General features: G+C 45.5%; 2 protein-coding genes and 1 long non-coding RNA gene across 7 annotated transcripts in view; 2 read left to right on the top strand and 1 right to left on the bottom strand.

Moving 5' to 3' along the window:
- The window catches only part of REEP3 (receptor accessory protein 3), a 37,042-nt gene extending 36,757 nt beyond the window's left edge, over positions 1 to 285 (bottom strand). For all 3 annotated transcript variants that reach the window (XR_003531775.1, XM_027668282.1, XM_027668283.1), the window contains exon 1: positions 193 to 285. Coding sequence is in view for 2 of the 3 variants with exons in the window: in XM_027668282.1 (XP_027524083.1) it covers positions 193 to 224 (32 nt within the window). In the remaining variant the exon portion in view is untranslated. The remainder of the gene's footprint in view (positions 1 to 192) is intronic.
- A 71-nt stretch (positions 286 to 356) lies between these two features.
- On the top strand, positions 357 to 17,352 carry LOC113959343. Of its 2 annotated transcripts, none has more exons than XR_003531791.1 (3): positions 357 to 734; positions 1,067 to 1,205; positions 16,757 to 17,352. It is a non-coding gene; the product is annotated as an uncharacterized LOC113959343 (long non-coding RNA). The 2 variants fall into 2 exon arrangements; XR_003531792.1 differs by having other exon boundaries at positions 368 to 407.
- Positions 17,353 to 19,531: 2,179 nt separating this feature from the next.
- Positions 19,532 to 23,449, top strand: part of JMJD1C (jumonji domain containing 1C) — a 156,359-nt gene continuing 152,441 nt past the window's right edge. The window contains exon 1 of one of the 2 annotated variants that reach the window (XM_027668269.1): positions 19,532 to 19,691. In XM_027668269.1, the coding sequence (XP_027524070.1) occupies positions 19,551 to 19,691 (141 nt within the window). In that variant the 5' untranslated portion in view covers positions 19,532 to 19,550. The remainder of the gene's footprint in view (positions 19,692 to 23,449) is intronic. The other variant, XM_027668274.1, reaches the window with a different exon arrangement.

Raw genomic sequence — 23,449 nt, 5'->3', positions numbered from 1 at the left:
CAGGAACCCGGTGCGGTTTTGCGGGAGTTTCGGGGCGCACAAGGACTCTCCGAGGCACAGAACGCTCAAGGGGCGCGCAGGGTGCCCGGCTGCGGGGGACCGCGGGAAGGAAGAAAGGGACGCCGCCTCCCCCGGGATCACCCCCCGCCGCGGGAGATGAGCCGCCTCCCGCCGCGCCAGCCCGGCACTCACACGACCGCCCGGGAGATCATCCAGGACACCATCGCGGCGGCAGCAGCGCGTCCCCTCAGCTGCCCGGGCCGCAATGGCCGCGGCCCCGCCCCGCCCGCGGCATCCGCGGCTGTGCGCATGCGCGGGGCGGGGCCGGGGCGGGAGGGGAGGCCCGGCCCTGAGGGGACGTCGCCGTGTGTGAGGGGGTGGAGGTGCCCGACTGCGGTGAGAAGTGTGTGTGTGTGGGAGATACTCACTCCTTGGCTTGGCTTTTCCCCTGTGCCCGCCCATGCGCTTACGTTTGCTGTAAGACTCACCAAAACCTCCGTGTCACCCGCTGAAGTCACCTCAGTGTGGTGGGACATGGTGCTGGAGGGGTTAGATGAGGGTGCTGTGTGTCGCCCGGCTGGAGCCCTCCATAAGGAGGAGCAGAGCGGGGGGCAGCGGATCCCTGGGCTCCAGCACCCCCTGAATCGCCCCGGGAAGGCGCTTGTTGACGAGCACTCGGTACAAAAGGCTGTCTAAGGACACATCCTTGGGCGGTGGCAGATTGCTATGTGCAGGTAAGCCAAGACTTCGGGTGAGCAGCAGAATACCTGTTGGAAGGATTAGTGCCTGTGCATCCTGTTACCTTTGTTCCTTCCCTACACACCTTGTTATCAGCTGCTGCCCAAGGCAGAACAGCAGGAGAGCCCACAGCACGACCCTCTCCAGGTATTCCTGCCGAGCTCAAGGTCTGGCAGGTCGGGACATGCAGGAGAAGCTGACTGCTCCCTGATAGATTGCCTAATCCATTGCAATCCATCCCCGCATACCAGCTTTACACTTCCTACAGAACTGTTGCACACATAAAAGGACAATATTTTGCTAAAACTGACTCTTCATCTTCTCTCAGGAGAGGAGGTTGTGCGAAGTCCTGCCCGTGCCATCGCTGGAAACATTCAACTTTACTCCTCTGATTTCAACACAAGTTACAGAGTAATACCAAAGCGACAGATATGGATGCCACTGAAGGTGCCACTAAGGCAGCTAAGGTAGGGAAAGAGCAGGTTACTGTTTCAGTATTGCTCCTGCTGACTCTCACAGTAAGTGACATCCAAAGTCAGCATCACCATCTGTAGCAGAAATTAGTTCTTTAACAGGTCTTTAAGTGAAGATAATGTGCAGTTTCCCTGCCTGCCATACAGCAAGAAGAAAGAGCTTAATCTTTGTAAACTACTGACTGCCTTATTCAGATGAGAGGTGCGAGGTGAGTGCAGGATGGTTTCTGTTCCACAGGCAAGCACCAGAATTCCTCACCTTCTCCAACGGGTATAACCCAGCCACAGGTATCTTCACTCCCTTGCAGCCTTCAAACACATGTGCAGTCAAAAGGCCAAGAGAAGGGAAAGAAAGAGGGTGAATAAACAATCGTGGAACATTTCAACAATGACAACGTTTGAAAACTCTTGCTATAGTTGGATATTGTGAAATTTGAAGCCTGAAATGGGAAAGTATACATTATAAAAATTTTTTAACCATGTAGGAATTTTGGTCTTGCAAATAATGATATTGCCCATCTTGGGTGTCTCCTCAACTTGACCTTTGAAAGGGGTTACTGATGCAGGAAGAGGTAGAGAGGAATTTGTTTGTGAGCAATTTAAAGTACACCATTCATCAATCTCAGTTTTGAAACAGGCCTAACCTGAATGCGTTCTTCCTTTCATTCAATGAAAAGAAAAATCTGAGCCACTACTTCTATGCTCTCTGAATAACAAACCCCTCCAGTGGCAGACTGTACAGAGCAAACTCACACAGCAAAGCATTTGTAATATAAATTACCTGGGAGAGATTACATTTTAGGCTCCAGCTCTGTAAACTCCTGCTGCCTGCTTGACGCTGCACTGAAGTTTGTAGCATTCCAGTCCCTCCAGAGCAAACTGCAAGATGAGAGTTCCACTTTACAGCACGTGAAATTAAGTATACAATACATTTGTTCACCACAAGCAATTGTGTGTTTGGTACAAGCTCAGAGAACCATTCCAGGAAAAAACTGATACTCTTTTTTACTGTCTGAGATCATGTATATAATAATTCCATAGCTGCATATTTTATTTCATATGGAGTATGTTTTAAAAGAAAACCACTCCTTATTTTGTAGCAAGACATTTATTTTTCTTGCGTTTGTTGCCATGGCAATACTGTCTCTGGTGGAAAGCTAAATTTACATTTAAAGAAGCATTTTTTTAAGGGGTAAAGGCAGATGGCTTCTAAGAGTAATTTACCTTGCTAAGAAGATTAAACTTTATTTCATAGAATGTTTTGAGACTTAATTCAGTGCAGCAAGCTGGGTGCTGTTTGCTGGGCCCCCAGCAGACAGACACAGGGATGCCACGTGAACTTCCCTGTATTCCAGTTCACACATAATGATAATCCATGCTCCTGCACTGCAGAAGTAGAGCAACATGGCAATTAAATCCATGCCATGTACTTATTCAAACCTGGTGTGTCTTACTCATATGTCTGCCTATTTTTATCTAAGGAGTTATGTAAGGAGGAGACTTCCAGGTATCTCATTATGGGATATTTTTGACACTCCTTCCAAAAGCCACTTAATGTAGTTAAAAAGTTCTTGTAAATAGTTTTAGCACTGTTTGGAGAGTCATTTGTAAAGGCCACCTAACTTCTTTGATATAATACAATATGTGTATACAAACATCAGTGTTTAACTTCAACGTCTTTTACAGGTAAACCAACATCTCAATTACGTTGCAGATGTGCAAATAGCAATTGAGCCACATTTAGGAAGACATGAGCTAGTTTCTGAGAGAGGGATTCAGCTCCCTATATTAAGAGGATGTGCTCCCCAAAGACAGCATCACCTATGTTAAAAATGCATATAGGTTAATCACAGTGCTGAGCTTTTCTTAACTTTGCTGATTTGTATTAATCTATTCTAGAGGAGTCTCAAATATAGAACAACTTGAAAAAATACAGAATTCTCTCAGTTACTGAATCATGTCACATATTTGTGATTTTGGTATTAGAACACAGAACAGGTGATGCCAGTTTACTTGTTGAAACAACAAAATACAGAATGGGTGAAAATAACCATTTCTAAGCTGGTATGATTATTAACTAATATGGCTGAAATTCATGGTTCATGCTACTTTCAAATATTTAACTCCTCATCTGTCTTTCATATGAAGCAACAGCAAAGGTAGGTTCTGATCTCTAAACAGCCCAGTAGTCCTTCTGCCTTAATGAGATTTCATTTGAGAGAGAGTGTTGGGCAATGCTGTGGACATTCTATGAACTCAAAGCAGCTGAAGCTTTTGCACAGAATTCTGGACATGCCACTTCTTGCTCCCATGTGTGTTCAGCCTCCCAGCACAGCACCTCCCCAGGGAACAAGGCAAAGCTCAAACTGCCACAACAACAATGGGCTGTCTTAAGCTATGACAGTATCTAACACAGCTGTGTCTTAAGCTATTTTTTTTTCCCCAACACACAGACAGACAGAATGCCAAGAGGCCATATGTTTATCTTTTTCATAAGTGTTATTGTGATATTTGTTAACATTTCAAATTAGTCACATGAAGCATCCAACTTAATGAAAAAACAAATAGTTTTAAATTGATATTTCTGCCTTTTTTTTCCCTTCATTTGGCATGTTTAATCACTGTTGTTCTCACAGTTTTATTACACACAGTCTGACATTCCTTTTAAAGCTCTTGCTTCTATATGAATAAAGTCCTTAAGTTTTGAATCATTTCTTCCCCTCATGTTCAGAGATACACCTGCAAATGCAAAACCTGAAAACACAAACAGCAACATGATGTAAAATTCATGGTTTAGGGGGTTTCTTGGAGTCATTTTACCAACTTTCAGGGCCCTGACAATTTCAGTTAGCTCTGCATTTTAAGCAGTGTGGAATTTGGAATTAAAAAAGGCATCTGGTTGGAGTTGTAGGATGACTGCACTACATAGTAGAGGGAAATCTTTGCAAGATGAGTAAGCAACAACAGGCCCATGGATTTTTTCCTCCTAAGACTACAAAAGAATGAAGTCTAGCACTGTTAATTCTGTGAGTTATAGGTCAGGAAAAGCAAATAAGGCTGGGACAAAACACCAAAAGCAACTCAGAACAGCCCTGTCAATATAAAGCCAGAGCATTTTCATCACTGCAGCACTAGCCTGTTTTGACTGCACCAGGCAATTCAGACAGAATCCAATTAATTTGATTAAAAGTACAAACATTAAAAGGATACTCTGCTTCCTATTTTAAAGAAAATTCACCATGCAGTGAAAAGGCTTGTCGTGAAAAGGCAATCACTATTGATTTGTTTTATCAATTTTTAATGGCTTGCAATGGGTTAAGTGCCTCTAATTCCTTCTTACCAGAAACATAAGAGCACCCCTTAGGATTTTTTTTTTCCTGAAGGGAAATGTGATCTAAAGAGGAAGGGGAAAGTTCAGAACAGCTCCATCTGAGATTTTCTCCTGGCAGCAGTCATATGTCCATCCTACCTTATTGCTTCCATTTGGAGCTGAAAGCATACGAAATGCAGCCCCACAAGCGCAAGCTGAGGCAATAGAGGAGCTGATTTCCAGCTCATCAGGAGCACCCACGAGGCTCTCACAAAGCAACTCTGCTGCCCCTGTCACTTCCCTGTGTCTGCTATGATAAGCCACAGAGAGAGAGGTCTGACGTGTTGTACTGGACCTGCAAGCATTACTCTGTATCTAAAAGTGTGACCACACCAGTACAGCCCAGCAGGGCAGTCCCCTGGACAAGTTGACATAGGTTATTTTCCCCTGTTCCCAAGTAGAACAGCATTAAAGCTGTTAACTTCTTCAAAAGCTGCAAATGAATGTTTTAGTAAATATATGCCTCTCTCCTGGGAGCAAACCCATTTTAAAAGATGGGCTTCACATACTCTGGTATCTGATGATCCACTCTCTGGGATTTGAAATCTGTACACAGAGACACAGACCAAAGCCATATTATTCCTTCCTGTCTGGGTAGTGTCATCTCAGCTATATTCCATCACTACTTGTGATGCGTCACATTTAATAATTATAGCAATCTGTTAGAGATTTTTTTTTTAAAATACACTTTGTGCTTTTGATGTTTCTGATCCCTATGGAAAGCTTATGCTATTTTATAGTCTGCTGACTAAGCTCATGTGCACACCAGCTGCATTTTATCAGGAAACAATGTTTGCCTTTTGAACTGGCTGATAGATTTTACTTAAAATGAAGGAGATATACATTCTTTGGCAACACTTAGAGCCTTGTTCAGCACAATATCCATTTGCAGAAAGTCACAGTCTCCAGCCAGCTAAGCAGTGCAGCAGCCCATGACCATCAGCCCAAAAGAGGTGGAAAAAACCCCCATATCTTTGAACTGGAAAGGACCCCAAATTTATCTGCTGCACAACGAAACTAGGATCACCTCATGCCCTTTGGGCAGATGTCTTGTCCTACCTGTTCCTGAAGCCTTTTAACAGAGATTACACACCTTTTCTTACTATGTTTACTAGCCTTTCATTATCCTACTGGGAAGCTTTTCCTTGTATCAAAGTTAAGCTGAGTCAAGGGGTATTCTGGAGTTTTTATCCTGCCTCCACCAAGCTTGGAAGGAAAAGCGTTAACTTCCTTCACAACAATGTCAAAAAAACCCCAAAACCAGTACTTAAGCTATTAAATCATCCCTTGAATAAATAACCTCAATTCCTTAGGGGATATTTTCTAGACCTTTCCATTCCTTTTATTACATCCAACTCTACTGAAATGCAGAGGCCAAACCCCACACAGAGCTTGAGAGGAGCCTAATCAGTACCAAGAGCTGAAGGACTACATCGTACATTATCCAGCAACTCAAAGGCTGCCAGCAAAGGACACCAGGCTATTCAGGTTTCCCTTTCTTTCTCTCCCAGGGCAGCACACTACAATTAGCTGGGAGAGCTATCCAGGGGGAACACTCCTGTGAGCCAGGATAGCAATTCCCATGTACAACCCAAAATTAGCCTTTAGACAGCTGACCCCACTATGCTTTCCTTGCTCATTCTAAGACAGGTCTAGTCAAAACTGCTGACCAACAAATGCATTAAGGAAGCTGTTTTATTAGACAGTGTCCTGATGTTGGTTCCCCTCCCCCCCTTGGAGCAATGCTTTCTGTGTCCTCATTACTTGAGTTCCTTTTCTCCCAAGAATTGTCCTCTCTCTGCATTCTCCCCCGAACTGGGGAAAAGGATCTCCTTCCATATATTTTAGAACAGGAAGGGACTATAGTTTCATCCAACTTAAAACCCAAGACACAGAAATCATTAATTCATGTGTTGAGTCAGATAACCTTTGTTTTCTAGAAGCAGTGTTGCCAACAAAGGGTATTGATTTGAAGGCATCTGAACATCGACTTTGTTTTTAATTTTCATCAGTAAATTGTTTTTCCCTATAGAAAACTAGGCCCATGCTTTTAAACTTTGAATTTGCCTTTAGTTTCCAGTCATTGGTTCCTACTGTGCTCTAAGTGATAGATTAAAGAGCTCTTTCACACTCATTATCTCTCCACGAGGACTTATGCATGCATAAGTCACCTTTCCATCTCCTGATAAATTAACCTGCAAGTTTCTTGAAACGTTTTTCTAGTCCCTAAATGCTTCATGGTAGATTTCTAGCTCTAACCCAAATTTTTTTCAGCACTTTCATGCACTGAACTCTGTAACCAGATTTCTGTTAACGCTATATGACTTGGAGTGGCATTAAGTCTGCCGCCTACTTTTTATTCTCATTAACAGAGGAAGCAAAATTGGAGTTAAAAAAAGTTATTGGGTGCTCATATTCAGTTGTTTGTCCTCTTTGATCTGGGCATCTTCCTCACATGCTGCTTCTCAAAACACTGGTTCCCAGTCTGAAGGCTTTGTTGATCTCTGTTCTTGGAGGGCTCACCTAATATACCAAAAATTACTTTCCTCTAAAAGAGCCCAGGTTATTAAGCACTTCCCAAGGATGATGTTCTCCCTTGCTGGAAGTTAAGAGAGTTAGCACAAGGTTTCTTCAGCCACCCAGGGAAGGGGGAGCTGCTTCTTACTATACAGAGAGTGACTCAAGTCAGCACTGAAGAAAACAAAGGTTATGTGTAAAAAAAAAAAAACAAGTTGACTCTTTTGTTTGCTTATTTGTCTAATATTGCCAAAACTAGCAGATACACACAGCAAAGTGTCTCTCTTGGTCCCCAGGTCCCTAAACAGAAACCCCTTCTGCCTCAAAAAGGCCTTTCCCATCTTCTGTGGCAAGGAAGTCCCACTTTAGTTCTTTCCTCTGTTATTTCAGCAGAACATTGCCAGCTAACAGAGTACATTTCTATGTAGTCTGGTATCCTTAGAATATAAGTGCAAGCTGTTTAAGACATTAGCAATAATTGTCAAAGGCTTGAAGCCTCTCTGGGAAGCAGCGGGAGGCTTGCACAGGAATTCTGTGCACTGCTAGAATTCCCTACCAGAGCGTGTTACTCTGTGCTCTCTCAGAAGGCAGCCTGAAGATGTGTCTCATACTAGGAACTCTGCCACCTTTGCTTTCCAAAGAGCCTTTTAGTTCTTAGGAAAGTTGACTCTGAGAAAGGGAGTGCAGACAGTCTTTCAGCCTGTCTAGACATTCTGGATGCTGAATGTTTAATGGCCTGGTATAACATAGCTGGACTAGAGCAGTGGAAAGCGAGGAAGGCAGGAAAAACAATAGGCAGAACTTCTGGTTTAACAGGCATAAATACACTGTGGCTGTAGCTGCTCTGAGCTGGTAGCCTGCAGGAGGCTAGGAAACAATCATCCACATTATGTTAAGGAAGCTCTGTCTAGACAAATCAGAACTTCTTCCCACAGAGGTTTACCCTTTTTGGCATACCACTTGTCTCCTCGAACTTGCTACAGATAACTGCTAGCCATCAAAAATTGACACCAAAAGGCACTGTCCCATCTTCTGTTAAAAATGAGAATTAGTAGCTGGTTTGTTTTAGTTTGCTTTCCCACAATATTCCTGTAAAGACACAGTTCTTCCATATAGTCTCTTTTTCCATACTCTCTAACACATTTTGGAACACAATCCGACAAGATACAGGAAAACAGAATTAACACAAAGGAAAAAAACCCTACAAAATCAAAGGGTAACCTAAAACTCGGGAACCTTAGCAGCTGATCTCTGGGTACTTAGGACCACCAATTCCACAAGTGATGGATGCTCAACAATTAACTGAGCACACATTGTTGATCAGCTGAATTAAAAAACAAAGTCACCTTTATGGTTTTGAGTGGCTTTTAAAGTCTGTGGTTGACACATGGGGTTCTTAAGCACAAATCAAGCACCCAAGTTTCACCATCCTTAGCATAGAACAAATCTTGTAGCTTATGCAAATGCTGAAAAGAAGACATTAATATCTTCCCTCACTTTATTTCCCTGTAGACAAGTTGCATCACAGCTGCAAGCACGACTAAAAATCTCATGTATCGATGACTCCAGTCTTCAACTGGTTTAGCAGTTACCAAACTTGTGCTTCCAGACCCCTTTTTCATCTAAGAAAGTTAACTTAACTTGAAACCCAAGTGTTAAATTGCTGGGTCGTAACTTCGAGGCCTCAAAGCAGTTTAAGACATAAGCTGACTCAGAGTCAACGCAAGTCTCTGGAGCTGTACTTATTACAACTATTTCCTTAAACTTACATTTCATCCTTCTGTCGTCCATAATTGAAAACAAGACAGCAGATTTGCATTACATTTGGGCATGGGAGAGTCTCAAATTAGGGGTTTAATAGGAGCCATTTGAGGCCTCCTCCTGCAAAGGGAACATCCCAGCCCAGGACATCAGTGCTGCCACACAGGCTGGCTCACCACCTGTCTTGGACCTTGACCTTTCTGAATCATGTCAGACAAAGCTGTGTCCAGTCATCTGAAGTCTGCTTCAGGTAAATAACCACTGGGATTACAGAGCCAGCAGAAATGACTTGATGGCCTTTTCTGAAGTCCAGGTTAACGCAGTGTTTTTAGATACAGACCAGCCTGCACTGGGGAAGTTTCTGCACACTATATCCTCTAATTGCAACTTGATGTTTTATAATGTGGGGCCATCTTCCTTTAGATATGGCCAAATAATGAATATTCACAGGTGGTTACTGCTGCAACTCGGTAATACCAAGCAAAGTTCTGGGAACGTCATTTTGATTAAAAAGGAAGGGAGCGTAAAAGTAGAGGACCAAGATATGAAGACTTAATTTTAATTACTTTTTGCCTCACTTCAGCAACTTTTAACACTAAAGCTAAGAAGTATTTTAGTCTATTACTCTGAAAGCAGGATCAGTATCTAAACACGAAAGGGTAGCACAGGACTCCTTCTGGCACCCAGTATGTTCTGGGGTTAAGGACCTGATAGCGAGAGCAAGCCCACCTTCATACCGCCCAGCTGAAAGGAGGCAGGTCTCCTGCAGAGCTGTGTTCACAAAGCATGGAACCACATGCACACACCTTGCTAGAATTTGGTACTAACCAGGATGTTATTTATACACCTAGGAATGGTTACTAGAATCTTTCTTTAAGATGGAGTAAAGGAGGGTGAGCCACCTCTTCTCAGTGGTGCCTAGGGAAAGGAAAAGAGGCAACGAGCACAAGCTGAAATACAGGAAATCCCATTTGAGCTCAAGAAAATATTTTTCCCACTGTGATAGGTTGTCCAGAGAAACTGAAGTCTCCAGCCTTGAAGATTTATTCAGAACTTGGCTGGACATGGCCCTGAGCAGCCAGCTCGAGGTAGCCCTGCTCTGAGTAGGGGGGTCAGACTAGACAATCTCCAGAGGTTCCTTCCAGCCTCCACTAGTCTGTGACGCCAAGACCATCTTTTGATTCAATTAAATGACACAGCAACAGCCAAACACAATCTTCTGCTGTTAAATCCAAGAAGACATGCAAGTCCCTTCTCATCTCTCTGCTTGTGTAGGTCTGTGCCTCTTTCAGATTGTCATTATAAGATGTAATGTTTCATTACAGTTCTTGCAGTAAGGGCAGACTTAATTCCCTTTTTAGGGCCAATTTTGAACGTAGCCTGAACAAATGTGACAGACAGACCCTGGAACACTCCTAATGAGAACAGTAAATTAATCAAAGGAGTTACTGGCTCAGTAGAAAATTTGTGATAGTTTTAATTGGGATAACAGTGCCAGGAAAAATACTAAAGTACCACTGCTTGATCAGCACAGAATCAGTAACATAATTTGTTTACACCCTGTGCCAGACAACACTGTGACATATTAAGACAATCCTTACCAAAAAGGATATTGTTAAATAATAGCTATTACTGAATTGCAGGACAAAATTAACACTAATTTGTTAGCCTTCCCTGACACAGAAACTCAACAGGACAGACAGCTGGAATACAGGAGAGAAACCTATGTATCAGTTTTAATCTAATTGGGAGACAGTTTGCTGGCAGGAAGAAAGAAGAACTAGCATCACACAAAAATAGCCATCAGAAAAGTCTGTTAAAGGGAGGTTACTACATGTGATAACTACTGTTTCAGACAAAACTGGTAAACAGTTATGCTTAATGAGATAAAGATATGGGGGAAGTGCTACAGTTGCATTAAGAAAATGCAAAGGAACTTGGACAGCAGAGTAGTAAGTGAAGCTAAGAGAAAGAACAACTTGAGGAGACAGGATGCTACAGAAATTTTCAAAAAGAAAACAGTTAAGTAGAAGTTTTTTCTAAGCCATTATGAGCTTTTCTTTCTACCTCAGTTTCAGAAATACCCAACCATCTTTCTGTTATTGCCTTTTTTCCTCCCCTGACAAACAAGTAGCCATAAGTTGTCATCATTTCCCCCATCCAGTGCACAGTTTAATGGTAGCTGAACTCAGCTGTTTCCTATCTCAGCTTTAGGCCTTTCCTAAACCCTAAAGCTTCCCATTTTCTTTTTATTGTGTGCATTGTACAGCAGCAAGCTAAACCATTTCCTTACCATAACCATTGCCTGTTTTAGTTGTGTCAGGATAAATAATACCAACATTCAAGTGATGTCAGTCCAAAGCTGCTGTTAACAGGAGCCCCTGCTTCTCAAGGGGTCACAACCCCAGCACAATTCCTATCGAAACTGGAGGTTCAGAAGGTAGAAAGTTCCCTGGTCAGCAGCACCAACACAGCTCTTTACACTAATTTTTTAAAGAAGTTTTAATATAAACATTGAGAAAGCTATATGCAGAGTACTAATCAGATTATAGGACTTCTGTTCCACTGTGCGTGGGGTGCCATGTGAACCTTTAACAACGCAGGAGGCAGAAGACTTTAGCCAGACCTATTGTACATTTTCTCTTTACTACATAATAAACTAGTGAACTCCAGCGAGGATAAGAGTCCTGACCCACCTCCCAGTTAATTCAAAGATGTATACATTTATTTCAGTGCTGAATATACCCTATTCTTTTTGTCAGTAATAGTATCTACTCATAAAACAATCAATTTAAACACCCAGCATAGAAACGCTCAGCATAGAAAGAAATTCCTCTACAGTATTCTGTGAAACTTTAGCACATCTTAAAACCAAGACAAAAGTCTACCATGGAAGTAATAACTGTCTTCACAGGATTGTTCGTGTTCTTAGGGATTTTCTTTTTACTGTTACCCATCTGCTAACCTTCAAAAGCTACTAATTGTGAAAACACAGAGATAGCAATAGCCAAGCATTTAATGCTAATTAAAAATAAATAGAAATACACACTGGATAACCCACAAAGCTTGTGCTCTAGAAGCCCACATGAGCCCACATGTCTCAAACCATGACACATGCCTATCTATAAATCCAGCTAGCTTTCTAGCTAGTGCCCTCCCAGCAATAGAAAAAAAAATAATAAAAAAAAAAAAAAACAAAAAAAACCACTTACTGGCCTTTATATAGCTTTGGTGCAAGTGGGAGGAAGCACTACTGGAAGCAAAGGTTCCTGGGAAGGTGATTAATTAATTTTTAAGGGTAATTGGTTTCAGGTTTTATGTGTGAGTGATTGACAGGAGAAAGGAGCTGCCCAGTAAAAGCCAGGCCCTGTCAGAAGGACCACCAGCACTGCTGAGGCTGCTCAGGCTCTGAGTATGCTCCATCTCTTCTGGAGTTTTGTTCTCTGGGCAGATTCCCTCAGCTCAATAAGAATTTGTCCTCAGTTCTGGTGCTGCTTTCTGGGCAGTACAGCGTATGCTGTCGTGGGAGGGGTCTGTTAGGGGCTGACAGATATGCCTAGAGCTCAGACTGATTCTTGAGAAGTTCTAAGCCTTAAGCTGGCATCAGCAACTCCATGAAAGGTGGGGAAGAAACTTGAATGGAGATGTAACATTACTAGGATGGCCACAGAAGGGTTCCACCGCTGCTGCTGTGCATCATCACACAGCAGCTACAGGATGGACAAGGGATCAGACCCAGCCAACATGGGTTTAGGAAGGGCAGATCCTGTTTGACCAACCTGATCTCCTTTTACGATCAGGTGACCCACCTGGTGGATGAGGGAAAGGCTGTGGATGTGGTCTATCTGGACTTCAGCAAAGCCTTTGACACTGTCTCCCATAGCATACTCCTGGAAAAGCTGGCAGCCCACGGCTTGGACAGGGGCACTCTGTGCTGGGTCAGGAACTGGCTCGAGGTCCGGGCCCAGAGAGTCCTGGTGAATGGAGCTGCATCCAGTTGGCAGCCGGTCACCAGTGGTGTTCCCCAGGGGTCAGTGCTGGGCCCAGTCCTTTTTAACATCTTTATCAATGATTTAGATGAGGGGATTGAGTCCATCATCAGCAAATTTGCAGATGACATCAAGTTGGGAGGGAGTGTCGACCTGCCGGAAGGCAGGAGGGCTCTGCAGAGGGATCTGGATAGACTGGAGAGATGGGCTGGTTCCAACGGGATGAGGTTCAACAAGGCCAAGTGCCAGGTCCTGCACTTTGGCCACAACAACCCCCTGCAGCGCTACAGGCTGGGGACAGAGTGGCTGGAGAGCAGCCAGGCGGAAAGGGACCTGGGGGTGCTGATCGACAGGAGGCTGAACATGAGCCAGCAGTGTGCTCAGGTGGCCAAGAAGGCCAATGGCATCCTGGCCTGCATCAAGAACAGTGTGGCCAGCAGGAGCTGGGAAGTGATCCTTCCCCTGTACTCTGCACTGGTGAGGCCACACCTTGAGTATTGTGTTCAGCTCTGGGCCCCTCAGTTCAGGAAGGATATTGAGGTGCTGGAGTGGGTCCAGAGAAGAGCAACGAGGCTGGTGAAGGGACTTGAGCACAAGTCCTATGAGGAGAGGCTGAGGGAGCTGGGGTTGTTTAGTCTGGAGAAGAGAAGGCTTAGAGGTGACCTCATCACTCTCTTCAACTACCTGAAGGGAGGTTATAGCCAGGTGGGGGTTGGTCTCTTCTCCCAGGCAACCAACAATAGGACAGGGGGACATGGGCTCAAGCTCTGCCAGGGGAGGTTTAGGTTAGATGTTAGGAAGAAATTCTTTACAGAGAGGGTTATCAGGCATTGGAACGGCCTACCCAGAGAGGTGGTGGATTCACCATCCCTGGAGGTTTTTAAGAAGAGATTGGCCCTTAGTGCCATGATATAGTAATTGGAGTTGGATCAGCGGTTGGACTTGATGATCTTGGAGGTCTTTTCCAACCCAATCTATTCTATGATTCTATGATCCTTGCTCTTAATGCTTGTAGCTGGGCTGAGGGACCAGTAGAAATGGCATCTTCCATCTGTGGCCTGAAGAAACTGAAAGCATTTTCCTTCAAGCAAATTCAAAGAGGTTGTTTTAGGTGGAGACATCGTGTGATAAGGCGAAGGCAGGGTCCTGCAGTTCCACCTGAGGAATTAAGGCCATGGGTATTCAGGGAAAGGTGGAGACTCACAGCCTTGTTATCTCTACTCCCTCACCCTCTGCATTTTACCTGTACAGGGTGTAAACTCATCAGGACTGGGAGGGGCTGTTTGGTACCAAAGTGTAGTTCTGGTCTAATGATGCTTTCCCCTCAGGCTGCACTTAAACACTCCCTGCAGAAAACAGTGGCAGCTCTTAAAGGCGGTGCCATCCCCAGGTGGAGGGAGGTGTCCAGCCCCAGGGCAGGGTCAGGGATGAGCCCAGCTCAGCAGCTCCCGAGCTCAGCAGAACCCAGCCCTGAAGCTTCACTAGGCTGAGCTGGATGACTGTGTATTTATTTAAAACAGGTGTGAGGTAGTCAGGAGCTCTGTTTGCTGGCTCAAGTGTAAGGCAGTGTTTGAGGGTGGTGAGGGGCAGGGGATTAGGTTTGGGTTAATATTTTAAGATGTCAACGAACTTCTGAGGAAGAGGATGTACTGAAGGCCGTAGATATTTAATTTGTTCAGCCATCTTTTGGTGATATCTCGTTAGCTGGAACAGAAAGAAATGGTGAAGTCCAAATGTGCTTTATTCATGTGCTCTAGGCTACAAATTCACTGTGAAGCATCACATGGAGGCTCAGTAGTGCTCCTTGCTGTTGTCAGCGTGGATAGAGTGGCACCCTGTGAACTGCAATGTTTTCTTGTGCAGATATGGCTGGAGTGATCCACAAAGGCAGTGAACTTAAATCCCCTGCGTGCTACAGCAAGAGCCAGTAGGGTATCAAAGAAGTCCTGAGGGTGATACCTGGGCACAGAGGAGTGCTGTATTCACCTGCAGTGTAAATACAGTGGTAAATTTGCAGGCTTTTTACAAGTGAGAAAGCCAAGACACAAGAAGAGATTAGGAGTGGTCAGTGGACAGCCCTAGATGGAGTTGTGACTGTAGACAGTCAGAGATGCAATAAATCACCACAGGGGATGTTAGTGGGAGAGCTGGGGAGGTAATGCCACAAACCACAACTCTTGCTGTCATGCACCTTTGCACCCCCAGGTGTTTAGTGCAGCCTTTGCATATGCAGTAAATAGCTGTCTTCAAATAATCATACTTTCCCACTGATCCTGTGTCCCATTCAGTGCTCAAGGACTGCCTCACCACTCAAATAATTATGTTTTCAAGGAAGATGGTTTTGGTAGGATGCATTAAGAAAAGCCCTTGGATTCTCTGAAGAAGATAAGACAATTTGAAATCAAAAGTTGGCTTTGTTACAGAAGGAACTGATGCTCAAGGGGAAAAAATGGGTTTTTTTCTTGGCTGCAATTTTTCAAGTTAGGAAACCTTTAAACCAAACTGTTAAATAGAGATTATTAACTTTCTGATGCTGAACCTTAGAAAACATTAAATGTGACTTTCCAAATTTCTGAGGAATTATGAATTCAGAGGAAAATTATGCTTGCTATCTCCCAAGGAAAGGTAAAATAGATCTAGAAGTATACAGGACATATTTTAGGAAGAACTAGCTCAATATCAATTCTGCTTAAGAGTTGTGACAAGTCATTTTGCCTTTCTCAATTTTCCTTCCTGCAAAGTGGAAATAACCATTTCAAAATGTGGCATTTATCTGTATGGAGAAGGTGCAATCACTGCCAATACAGGCTGTGCTGCATTTCAACCTGGAAGTTAGAAAAAGCTCTCAGTAAAGATCTTGATTTTGCAGCTGCCCAATGTGTATACTTTTGGGGAAGTGGGACTGAAAATATTTGGGGGGAAAAAACCCTCCCCCTTTATTTAGCAAGCTGTAGGATTTAAAGGATACTGTTAATACAGCCTTTTCAGGTGATTTCATATCCACTGAAGCAGGGTCTATAGCCACAGAAGCCATTTGTTGGAGGCATAAACAGCACCATCAATGTTTTTTTCAATTATAGCAAAAGATGGAAGATGTAGAGATTTTTGAAATCATGGAAATAGCTTTTCTTGATGCTTGGAGGGATAGAGGACTGAGACTTATTTCCCCCAGCTTCCCATTCTCGCGCCTTTGTGCCAAGGTTCCTCTTTCAGGTGTGCTCAGGTGGTTAACGTGTGTTTGATGTGCAGCTCAGGCGAGAGGATGATCCCAGCAGGTCATTCCCAGCATCAAGGTCGGCTTTCCTTTGGTGGGATGGCTGGACTTTTTTACTTGGCCAGGAAATCTTGGTGGCTGAATTATCAGTCACTGTGTTTACTGTCAGAGCTGCACTGGGGCCATGTAGGAGTGCAAGGGGGGAGTTTGTCTGCAGTCCATTTCCCAAGGGGAGTTCTCCTTCCCTGGGGCTCAGTCTAGAGCTGTTTTTCTTTATTTTTCTGTGGACTTCTCCAGCCTGAAGGTGTCAGCTCTGTTTTGTTGTTGCCCATGGGCATGTGGCTCTGAGTGTTGCTCCTGAGCTCCAAAAGGATGATTCCTCTGGTCTTTTTAAAGGCTTCCTTATGACACTTTCTTTGGAAGATGCATCAGTTCATACTATCCCTAATTCTTCTGATCCTGTGAATTTTGGTGCTTTGAATTTTCCGTTCAAGTATTCCATATATTTATCAAGGAAATAGGGAAGGTGTTGCTTTGAAAAAGGAATTAATGTATTGGTTTGACGCCTGCAAAGGCTTCTGAGAAAGGAAGAAGTCCTGCTGAAGTGTGATAGAGCACAGACTGTTTAAAAGTTAACATCTAAGCTATTTTCAGGCCCTGCTCCACAGCATCATGACTTTGTGTTCTGTTGCAGACAGAGGCTCCAAGATGACTTATCCACAACCAGAGCATTTAGTGCTCTTCCAGTTTACAGCACTTTGCAGAGAAACCAGGAGAGAAGGAAGCAGCAAAGAAGAAATGGATCAATGAATGGAGGTCGAAGGTGGAAAACACGTTCAGCAACTTGTGGGTCTCATGTATGCTGACCCACCTGAATATTTTGACCTTCCCAAAGCACCTCTGTGGTAACAGAAGCTGCTCCAAGCTGAATAAGTGAAAGAGAGAAGAGCTGAGATGTGGAGTTACTGGGGAGTGATGCTGCCCTGACAATTCGCCAACACTTTCCCTTGAGCTGTGTTCTCCTGGTCTAGCTCAGGGGTGTTGTGAGGAGCAGAGCAAAGGTCCTGCCCTTCTCACTTGGCATCTGGGAACTGACAGCTGACCATGGGAATTTACACCTACATGTCAATATTACTAGATCTTACTGATATTTTCAGGTAATAACAACTGTAAAATGGTTCAGCATTGAACAATAGCCTTTAGTGAATTCTAATCTGTACTAAAATGTGATTCTGGTGTCAGCGCTTTGATATGAATTTCTGGAACAAATTAAAAATACTTGACTCTTAATATTTTGTTATTCTGCGATGAATTCACAGGTTCAGTCTATCAGAATCATATAAATTGGCTTCTTTTGGCATATTTTACATTTTGTTGCACACTAATGTAATCTACTTAATTGTAGAATTCAGTAATATCTCGAATTACTACTTGGTTAAACAAGAGGGAATCCGATACAAGAATTTTGATATGATTAATACTTATTTAGTAATTCTTGTAACTTCTTTGTATGCCCTTTATGAATAACTGCCCTGTTCTTAAACTTTTGCTCCTTCTGCACGATTGCAGTACTCATCTGTTGGTTGTAGCATTACCCTGGAATGTGGATGAAGATCTCATTTAGCTCAAATGCACTGTGGCTGCTCCTGCAGCTTCTCGGGAACACGCCTCCATGTATCCTTGGCCTGCTGCCATGGGATCCCAGGCACCTCTAGGTTCAGGTATAAATGTTACATCTTGGAACTTATTCTAATACTGTGAACAAACTTGTCGTGGTGCATGATGAATTGATTTGTTTGTTTGTTTGTTTGTTTTCTGTTATAATTACCTTCTCTTGTACCAGAAGTTATTTGTTCCACTGAAATACACAGGAATGTGCGAAGTTGGCACTCTTGATTTATTACTTTTGCCTCATAATCTATTTTGCAAAAAATGCACTGTTCAAATTTGCTTTTAGTGCTAGATTAGAGATCATTAACCTGCTCTCTTGAGGGCAGGCGTCCCAGTAAAGGCAGGCAGCAGTTCAGGAAAGCTACACCTCCAGATAACATGAAAGAAAAACTCTTGAAATGCAAACATGGCATTACTACAGTCTGACCACGGGCTCCATGGAAAGAACAACAGACTGATAGCACAGGGCTGCATGGCCTCCTTGGGAGATACAGCCCATGCTCTCAGCTGAAGCCTGTGTGAGTCTCTGAGCTCACTGCTCGGGTATCCTGTTTGCTGGCATTCAGCAGTATCCAATAAAATCTTCTAGGTCTGAAGTGTTCTGTCTGTAAAAGCTTCTGAAGGACTAAAGTGACATCACATTCCCACAGAGTTCCATGGCCTTGTTTGCAGTAGGGAAAAATGGATGGATGGATGGATATCTTTGCTGAACTCCCAATATGCTGACCTGGGGGAAGAAGGTGCTGCAGATGGCAGACCTGGTCCTGGCTCTCCAATACCCTGGAGGGCTGAGACTTCAATATCCTGGTGCCTGGCTCCTGGGATACCCTTGCCAGCCTCAACTCTCACCGAATCATAGAATGGCTCAAGATGGAAAGGACCACAGCAGGTCATCTGGTCCCACCTCCCTGCTCCAGCAGGGTCATTCCAAAGTACATGGCACAGGATTGTGTCCAGCCAGTTCTGGGATATCTCCACTGAGGGAGACTCCACAGCCTCTCCGGTTGTTCCAGCACTGTTCCAGTGCTCGGTCACTGCATAGTAAAGAACTTCTTCCTCATGTTCAGGTGGTACTTCGCTGTGCGGCAGTTTCTGCTTGTTGCTTCCTGTCCTGTCTCTGGGCACCACCGAGCCGAGCCTGGTCCACGCTCTTGGCACCTCCTTTCAGACACTCACACACATTAATGCGCTCCCGGAGCGGTGCCTTAAGCAGGGTGTGGGCGAGCCTGACGTGGGTGTTCAGCCGCTTCTCCCACCCAGGGGAGACACCCCGGAGGGGCTGTGTCCGAATTCCCGCAGAGGCACCGGAGGCACGGAGGGGGTACCCCGCCAGTGTCACGTCACCGCGGGGCTGCTTCCCAGGGGCGCGCGGGCGGCAGGTGAGGGCCACGCTCGCCCGGCCAGGGCCGGGCAGGGGGGCGGCGGGACGAGTCCCCGGGGGAGGTGGTGTCCCCGGTGCCCCCGCGGCGGCCGGGGACTCTTTGCGGTGGTGGCCGCTCGCCCCGCGCTCCCCGCGGAGGAAGACGGCGCGCGGCGCCGGTCTCCATGGCAGTGGGGCTGCGTGGGCGGAGTGGTCGGGGCCGCAGCGCGGCGGGCGCGCGCGGGAGGGAGGAGGCGGGCGGGCAGAGAGGAGGGAGCGCGCGCCCCCGGCCGCCCCCGCCCCTCGCTCCTGTTTGTGTCGGGCTGTGGCGGTGGCCGAGGGGCCCCGACCCTGCCGAGCCCCGCAGACCCACGCCCGTCCCCGCCCCGTGCCCGCCATGCGCGGCCCCTAGAGTGGCGGGCTCGGCGGCTGGTGCGGTGCCTGCGCGGCGGCGGCCATGGCGGTGGAGACGCGGCCGGAGCTGGTGGGGAAGCGGTTCCTGTGCCTGGGCGGCGAGGAGCCGCCGGAGAGCGGGCGCTGGCGGGCCGGGGTCATCCGCGCCGTGTCCCAGCGGGACTCGCACAACCCCGAGCTGGCGGTAAGAGCCGGGCCGGGGGGGCGGCGGGCCCTCCGTGGCACGGGCCCGGCGTGGCACAGCCTCGGGCGCGCTGCGGGGCCGGGGATCGCGGCGGCGGTGCCAGGCGGGCTCCCCCCGGGATTGCGGCCCCGCCGCCCCCGAGCCCCGGCCGGGCAGCCGCGGGGGGCCGGGGCCGGGGCCGGTCTGGCCACGGGGGGACGGTGGGGCAGCCCCCGGGGCGGCGGGGGGAATACGGCTGGTCCGGGGGAATGCGGGAGCTGCCGCTGCGTAGCGCGGACCGAGCGGGTCCGGCGCGCTGGTGAACGTTGTTATTAAAAGAATGTCATTGTTTCCCTCGCTTTCATGTCCGCTGTCACTGTTTTCCTAAGGGGTGTAGGAATGTGCGTGGAGGTTAGCGAAGGAGCCAGGATATGCTCTGTTGTGCTCAGACACACTCTCGCTGTAGGAGGGAAACACGGCCAGGATTTCCTTGGGTTGGCGTTCTGAATGCATAATCTGGAAAATGGAGTTTTATTGTGCTCCCCGGAGTTGGTCGGTATTTTGTTCGTGAATTCCGCAGTCACAGGAGTGCCGTATTGCTGCTGTGCTTGTCTCCTTCCATGTTTTTGTGTTATTTAGTGCTTCTGAAAGCACATTTAAAAATACCGTGACTATGTAAATGGGCATTACGTAGGCTGAAAAAAGGAATCACCGGACTGCGCTGGGCAATCCATATTGCTGCTGGCAAGGGGGCGGCGTTCACAGCCCGGCAAGGATCGGGGTGGAATGTTGCCTTTTTTTACAAACTCATCAAGCAAACAATTGCCTGGTTGTGGAGATTATCGATTACTTAGTTCGAGAAGTATGAATCACAAAATTAAGAATTCCTGGTTTTATTCGTCTCGGGCTTTAAGCTTTGTTTTAGAAACAGAATGTGGCACTTAAGATGCTACTTTTTTACTATATCGAGGGTTAGGGTTTTGGTGGGGGGTTTTTGTATGTTGTTTTTGTTTTTTTTTCCTCCCCGTTCTCGAGCTATAATTCAAGTAGCATTCTGTTCATGCCCTTCTTTATGGCATGGTTTATGTTTCCAACCTTTGGCTATATGTGAGAATCGTCTAGAATGTTTTATTTTTAGAACGTATTTTGGATGTTATTCTTGCAGGGTAGTATTCTCTAGAATCTGTATACAATTATGGAAACACTGAGTAAGGTCTAAGGAGGTATTTACTAACACTTACAAGCCAGAGCCATAATTTGTAAACTCTAAGGGCAGAGCTGACATAAAGAGAGAGGGTGCTAAACGGAGGCATTTAGGGGCTGTATCTGGTATGTTAAATGGGTGGTATATGGAACTTGCTGTTCTTCCTAACTTTGGTATCTGAGTGTTTATCTCTTCAGATGCTCTTTCTTTACAATTTTTGGTAATTTAAGGAAGAACTGTCATGTCACAGCTGGTTTCTGAGGCAGGATGACTAAGGGTGTGCTTAGGTGTTGTGGTGGAGCGCCATTTGGATAGATCCAAACTACCTGGGAAGCAGGATGGATGCTCCAGCTGCACTCCAGCGTGGGTGCATGCCGTGCTACCATGGCCATGCTCCTGCTGGTATTCAGGCTGGCTACACAGTGCTGCATTATGCTATGGAGATGTACTCTTAGGAGTGCTGAAAGCCTGGGAAGGTTTGGAAATACTATCTAGGTCTAACGAGTCTCAGACTAGTATTTAACTACTGGAGCGTCATTGCCCCCTTTAAGGTGGAGTATTTGGGTTTCATGTCACCTGTTCTTTGTCCCCAAGGCACAAACCAGTATAAATCACAAAGGGAGTGGGTAGAGTCAAAAATGATAAGGTTTCTTTTAGCAACAGGTAGTTTCTGTGGGTTAGTCTCTCATTGTGCATTTGTAATTATCTTCTTGCTAGTTGATATTTGCTACAATGAGTATCCTCTCCCCTGCCCGCAGCAAAGCACAAGGACTCTTTTCTGGTAGTCCTGTTCCACGTGTGCTGTCCTAGCTGGAGCGAGTGCTGCTCTTATCCTCTCATGGCTTTTGTTTTGAGGTGGCCATCCCTGTGAATAGCTCCAGACCCTTCTGCTCCCCATCACTGGAGTGGAACGGTAATTCCTGCTGACAGTTTCATTGCTGCCCACGGGGTGCAGCATAAAAATGTTGGAATTGACTTTTTGTCAATTTTGTGTCTTCCTGCTCCCCCTGAATGGGATGGATGGTGGAGAAATACAGGAGCTGCCCTGAACCACAGCACAGGAGGAGGGCAGCAGGCAGCATTTTCAATGTGATTTGCAGCTGGCTGGAACTGAGTTACCTTTTAATCCTGGCTTTGGAAGGAAGTATAATTTACAGTGGCTTTGTATCTTTTCTTAATAAGCGTGAAGCCCCTCCCCCAGTCAACTTCAACCACTTCAAGAACAGGGAGAGGTTTGAGAAAGGCTACCTTCTCCTGCTCTGTGGAAGTTGTCATCCGAGAACCCTCTTCTCAAAAAACCATGAAGATGAGGAGGTCATGGCATTTGGTGCACTCCTAGAGGTGCAGAGGGATCTCCAGCTGGCCAGCTGGGGTGCACCCAGCTTCAACCCAGTCACAGCGGGTGCTGCCTTCTGCTTGTCACCACTCAGGGAGGGGAGAGGATGGAGCTGATGGGATGTGAAGACGGGTTTGAGGGCAAGACAAAGAGCTGGGTGTTAACAAAGGTGCGAGAGCAAGCCTGAGTGTGGGAATAGGGGAATAGATGGGCAAATGGGGAGTTTTACAGGGTGCAGGAGCTTGAGGAGACACAGCAAACTTAGAGACAATGGTTGTAATTAAGGTTAAGTGGCCACAGGGCTTGCAGGAGCAAATCCACAGGAAACCAACCTTCATTAGTCCTGCTGGAAACAGAGCTACTCCTTAAATCAGGAACTCCAGGCCTGAAGGATGGACTGGCTGCTCTCAGCCTGGGAGCAGGGAAATCAAGAGTCCAGTTTTCAATTGCTGCTAAATGTGTTTTGTGATTGTATTTTCATAGCTAAATTAATGATTATTATCATAGCTGAAATTATTGTCCTGGTAAGAAAAGGTAGAAAAGCACTCAGTTGTCTAGATAGATTTCTCCTACTACATGAAAGTGTATTAAATAAGTCTTTCCTTATACTTTCCATGATTGCAGCATGGAGGATATGTAGAGTCTCTTTTTTTTGTGTGGGTTCCCCCCCCAATGCATTTATTTATTTATTTATTTTATGGAAATTTTGCCTTTCTCACCTTTTCCTAATAATTTACCACTAGTGGGGAGTATGGTGAGAACAACTGGCAGTGGTTGAGAGTGCTGTTGGTCTCCTGGAAGAACAATGCTCTCACTATCCCATGCACATCCTCTATGCCAGGATTTTCCTCTTTCTTAGTTATCCTGTAACATTTACAGATGTTGTAAAGACCTGATACACAGGTACAACGTGTGCAATGTATAACATTTAATCCAGGAGTTTTCTTGCTGATTTCCACATTCTTAGTCACAACTTTAAAGTTAGACCTCTTGATTCTTCTTTCTTGGACATTCCTGTTGCATGCAAAGCATTTATTTAAAATAAAAATAACAAGGACTAAAGTTTCATATACTTTGGTGTTCATGTGTATATATGTGTATGTGTTTCACTAGCTCTTGAGAGAATTCATAACTATTTTTCAGCTTAACAGCTGGTGTTATTAGAGGAAGCTGGGAACTATGTTTTTCCTTACTGCTGACTGCCTGGAAGAGCCTGAGTGCTGCTCTGATTGCAGTGAT

Source organism: Corapipo altera, unplaced genomic scaffold, assembly GCF_003945725.1.
Source record: "Corapipo altera isolate COAL_440 unplaced genomic scaffold, ASM394572v1 254, whole genome shotgun sequence".
NCBI classification, from domain to species: domain Eukaryota; kingdom Metazoa; phylum Chordata; class Aves; order Passeriformes; family Pipridae; genus Corapipo; species Corapipo altera.
Note: the sequence above shows the minus strand (reverse complement) of the source record. Positions and strands in the feature narration are given on the sequence as shown.